Source organism: Condylura cristata, unplaced genomic scaffold (assembly GCF_000260355.1).
Source record: "Condylura cristata isolate star-nosed mole 26May11 unplaced genomic scaffold, ConCri1.0 scaffold00015, whole genome shotgun sequence".
NCBI lineage: Eukaryota > Metazoa > Chordata > Mammalia > Eulipotyphla > Talpidae > Condylura > Condylura cristata.
Genome location: NW_004567116.1, coordinates 5,027,777 through 5,032,809, shown reverse-complemented (window position 1 = coordinate 5,032,809; position 5,033 = coordinate 5,027,777). Strand labels below are relative to the sequence as shown.

Genomic DNA, 5,033 nt, shown 5'->3' with positions numbered 1-5,033 from the left:
CGCTCCTCCTAGCCGGCCGCCACCCGCCCTCGCCTGCGTCGGGAGCTCCCTGGTCCCGGCCGGACTCGGCCGCCACTTCCGGCCGCTCACCTGGGACGCGCTCACCTGGGCGCGCTCACCTGGCCCTGGGCGCCAGGATGAAGGACCGGCTGGAGCAGCTGAAGGCGGTGAGTGCCGCCGGGTCCCCCAACTCTGCGAGCCCGGGGCTGACGGGGTGGAGCTGCGCGGGCGGGGGGCTTCCCTGGCGCCCCCGCGCGAGGCCCGCCCCTCCCCGAGCCTGGTCAGCCGGCTCCTCGCTCTCCCCTCCCAGGTCATGTGCAGAGTGATTCATTGCTGGCCGGCGCTTTCCCTGGATGCCTCTAGCCCTGCTCTTCCTCCTCCCCTTCACCTCCCGGAGCTGGGCTGAATCCTCCGCAGCTGGGATCCGCGGGGGGTGCTGGGAGCCGGGGGGAGGGAGTCCCTGAGCGGTCTGGGGGCTCTTCAACACCGTCCCACTGCCGCCTGTCACTGTGCCCTGACTGGTCTCCTCCTCTCCACTTTCCTAGTTTGCCTTCCAGGGGCACTGGGCCTGGCAACCCCCTCCCTGGGGAAGCAGGTCACAGCTCTTGGGTGACCTCCTCAGTGGAGGGTGAGCAGGTGTCTGTGGGTCCAGCTTCTGGCGTTTCTGGCCTTGGGCCCTCTGTAATGATTAAAGTCCCCCACCGCGGGACGGCTGTGTTGGGGCAGAGGACGTGAAGGAGGACAGCCTGCAGCCTTGCCCAACACAAATCTTGGGCACCTTAACCATTCCCAACTGTTTCCCTATGTGTCCAATGGGGATGATGAGACCCTAAGAGACTGGTTATAAGATGCGGTGACATCATGGATGTGACCCAGAGAAGTGTCAAAGTCTGGGCTTTTGAGTCATATACTCAGTGACTCACTCAGCAGTTAGCTTGGGAGGCCAGGCCCTGATGGCGCAGGTGCTGCCTTGGTGGGGTTTCACATCCAGCCCTCGAAACAAAGTGGGAGCTGGTGGTAGCCCAGAAGCTTGGGGATGATCAGAGTTGATCTGATCACCCCCAGGGAGATGCATGAGCCCAGTAAAGCCTGGGGAGCCCTGGGCTGGGGAGACTGGGGCTTTCCTCCTGCTTCATTGCTTACTAGCTGCCTCTGAACTCTTGAGCTGGGACTTTTGTCGTTTGTGCAAAGGGTGGTCAGCGAATTGGAGTAATAAAGGGTTGGTGTTAATGCTCATTCATTGTAACTCTTTGGAAACACAGGCGCCTCATCTCAGAGGAGTGGACCGCAGGCGATGTTGCAATTGTTTTTCTTTCTCCTGCCTCCCTTGGATGAGACCTTCTTGACCCTTTCACCTGCTCTGGGTGGTTAGGCCTACGGAGGAGGCGGCAGCCTGGGATGGGGAAGTGAGAGACGCAAAGGGAAGGGCCTGATTGTGGGGGCAGCCTCTCTGCCTCCTGCTTGCTGTTTGTCAGAGTCCCTGCGCAGCAGCCCAGTGACCCAACCTGGCATATTTATGGCCCCTATTTTTATAGCTGGGGCACTAGAGGAGGGAGGTGCCGGTCACGGAGCTGGCGAGGGCACCGCCAGGGAAGAACCCAGCACCTGCATCTGCCTGCCTGCCCTGCGCACCCTGAAGTGGGCTGGTGGGGAGCCCCAAAGGAAGGAGGAGCGTGGCGTTGAGGCTCTTCCTCTGTTAGCTCACCCACCTGGCTTCATGCCACACCCAGCACCTGGCAGAGGGTTCTCTTGCTTTTCCAGAAGAAAACACTCCTGGCTTCTGCATCTTACCAGGAGTATATCCTATACTCCTGATTCTATACCTGTTGTCAGCAAATAGCTGAGCCTCACCTGAGCTTGGGGTTCCAAGTGTACATTCAGTTTCCCAGGAACCCACCCCAATGATGGGGCTCCTCTGTGCCCCATCATTGCCCTCTATAAAGTGGAAAGGAGGCTGTTCCCCCCTACACCCCCATGCCTCTTGGGGAGGAGGGCGCTCTCTGGGAGTGCTCTGAAATCAGTGCCTGGTGTTGAAGCAGGGAGGTGGGTGTAGGTGCTAATTGTCACAACACCCAGTTGCTGCTGCCATCCAGCCTCCTCTCCTGCCTGCTTCTCCCCACCATGAAGCATGGAATTTGGTTGCGCTCAGGGAGCCCCTTCTGATGGTATCACTGTTTCCCATGAAGATTGTACTTTAGGTTTATGCAGATTTTTAAAAATCACGTCAAGGTTTACAACCTTTGTAGTATGTTGGGGGAATAGATCTCGCCCTGGGGCCGGGGCTGGGTACTCCGACACAAGCACCCTTGCTCCCCAGTCTTTGTGCTCCCTCCCCAACCGTGCTGGACCCTCCTCCTCAGTTCTCCGCTCAGCTTTCCAGGGCCGGGTTTTGCTGCTTGGCTGTTTGTTTCTCTCCGTTCCACATACAGGTGACTCCATCCACGTTTGTCTTTATCCTTCTGGCTTGTTTCTCTTGTGTGAATTTTGTTTTTCTAACCCCTGTCCTCTCCCCACCTCCTGCCCTCCCCAGAACAGAGAAGCCCCTCCCTGCGACGAGATAACCATCTCTTCTCTCTGATTCCTTTTATCATCAACAGAAAACCGTTTGTCAGTTTGCAGCAACCTCTAGTGTACAGTGTCTTTCTAGACCCTGGAGAAGGGAGGTGACAGCTGTCTCCTGATGGCTGGGGGGGTCTCTCACCATGGCTTGGGGGCCTCTCCTGATGGTTGAGGGGGTCGCCTGCAGCCTGCCTTGGCCCTGTGTGCATGCAAGGAGGTGTGGAGTTGGTGAGAAAGTAGAACTCTGCTTTGTAAAAAGAGCAAAAGAACTTTTAGGAGTCAGAGGTGTCCACAGACAGGATGGGCTGGCTCAGAAGCTGTCAGCCTCGAGTAGGAGGGAGGCAGGGAGTGTGTGGGGGTGTTGAGCGTTGGGGCACACTTGATGTTGGGGAATCGGAGCACCTCTGAGAGGAGACCATCCGGGAGATTGAAGACCCCTTCAACCCCGAGGATGAGGGCGGTGGTTCCAGAAAATGCCCGTGGCTGGTCAGCCTGTCCTGAGGCCATGAGGCTCTGCAGGCTGCAAGATTGGGGTCTTGTGGTCCCCCTGTAAAGAGGATCCCCAGGGTCAGTGAGCACAGATTGAGCCAATTCATGATAATCACCCACTGCAGTCAATGTGAGCCCAAACTTGAGCTGCTGTGGCTCCAACTGAAGGCTCCCAGTGCCGGTCACGAGGCCTGACTCAGCTTATCTCCTGTATGGCTCCGCCCTCCTCTGGCCTCCTCTGCAGGGGCCTGGCCCCTCCGTGTGCAGTGTCCATGCCCAGCCCTGCTCACCCGGCAGCTCTTGCTCACTTCTTACTGCCGAACTTTGGATCTGCTGAGTCCTCCTGCCGGCCTCCTTTCATTCAGCAAACATTTGCTGAGCAACGTTCTATGCCCCAGGTCCTGTGACAGCTGGTGGATGCAGTCACCATTGCACACACATACCCAGACCTTAGGAAGTTCATGGCTAGGTAGGAAGATGCCAGAGACAGAGACATCACGTGGGCACGGCCTCGTGATAGAAGCAACTGCAAGAAGACTGTCACCAGGCTGGGGCAGAGGGGGAGGCGGCAAGGGTTTGGGGCCACTTCCTGGAAGAAGTGACCTGAGCTCAGGCCCCTCTGCAAGTCCGCTAAGATCAGGCCTAATCTCTTGAGGTGCCTGGCCCTGGTAAGGTTCCCATGCCCGCCGGTGCCCATGCCCAAAGGGAGCGCTTCACCTGTGCCCCTGGCTTCAGATGCCTTTGACCTCTGGGCTGGGTATGCTCATCTTCATCCCTCTGACCTCCTGCGGGGCATTTATAGTTAGGCAAAATAACTATGCACGGGCCTGGTCTTAAAGAGTAGATGGTTGTCTAGGGAAAGCAGGAATGCATTTCCTGGAGAGAGGTTTACCCCAATGAAACAGGTCAAAAGCCAGTGTTGTATGGACTGGTGGGAGATCTCGACTTTGGCCCTCTTCGAGGCTGATCTGTGGAGAAGTGGAATAACGTGGGATGTATTGCCCCTCCCGTGTCAGCGTGGATGGAGACACGCAGGACATCAGCCACGGGGAAGGGGGGGAAGGGCTAGACTTCCTTTTGCTCTTTCTTTTCTGTCTTGATGCATCCTGAGTGGCTTGACTTTGTGGGGTCTGAAGTTCTGGGGTGTCTGCAGTATCAGAGCTCTTGGGGAAGTTTGGGGCTCTGGGGTCTCATTTGAAGTTCTGGGGTCCTCCGGATAATGGCTCTGGTGTTAACTGCAGCAGAGGCACGAGGCTGCTCTTCGCCTTTAAGGCTTCATTCTCTCCCATAAGCACGGCCATCTGCCTTGGGTCTCAACCAGATCTTAACATCCAGTTTGAGGATCTTTTCCCTGAGATTCGGTCCTTTGGTGAGAAGGCGCCTGACTAGCCGGGGGTTTCTTCCTCACCTGCTCCCTCTCCCCACGGGGTCATTCCCTCACAGCTGTTCTGTGGGCAGACTACAGGCAGAGCTGATATGGAGTGACATGGATTGAGCTGGGATTACAGACTCATCCACTAGCGGCCAGGAGAGAAGATGCTTGCCTGAGAGAAGGGGATTAGTTTTATTTTTATTCCTGTGATGTGGGGGGACTGGGTGTGCAGGGGAGGGGGGGAGCTGGGTGAGCAGCATCTGTCCACACTGTCCTCTCTGGCCTCTGTCAGAACCCCTCCTGGTCCTCTGAAACTCATTCTTTATAGGCAGTGCACCCGTAGCTACAGCCCGGGATATATTCTGTTCCTTTGGCGGGGGCACTTGAAACCATCTTCCATTTGTTTTGTAGGGATTGAACTCTGTCTCCTAGGTCCCCTTGGCTCTTGATGAGTGGTTACCATATCAACCGCAATAACAGTGTTTGTTGACCAGCTGCTTCCTACTGGGGACCTGTGAGGTGCCTAGCTTCCTGGTCTCTAATCTTCTCAAGCCTGCAGAGCCCCGTGGAGTGTGTATGATGCCCCTTGCATAGGGGGCCGGCTGGAGGCTCA

General features: G+C 57.0%; 1 protein-coding gene across 5 annotated transcripts in view; it reads left to right on the top strand.

Annotated features, from left to right (window-relative positions):
* Nucleotides 1-29: 29 nt before the first annotated feature.
* STX3 (syntaxin 3) overlaps nt 30-5,033 on the top strand; it is a 29,958-nt gene continuing 24,954 nt past the window's right edge. For all 5 annotated transcript variants that reach the window (XR_001145482.1, XR_001145483.1, XM_012725582.1 and 2 more), the window contains exon 1: nt 30-167. Coding sequence is in view for 3 of the 5 variants with exons in the window: in XM_012725582.1 (XP_012581036.1) it covers nt 138-167 (30 nt within the window). In the remaining 2 variants the exon portion in view is untranslated. The remainder of the gene's footprint in view (nt 168-5,033) is intronic.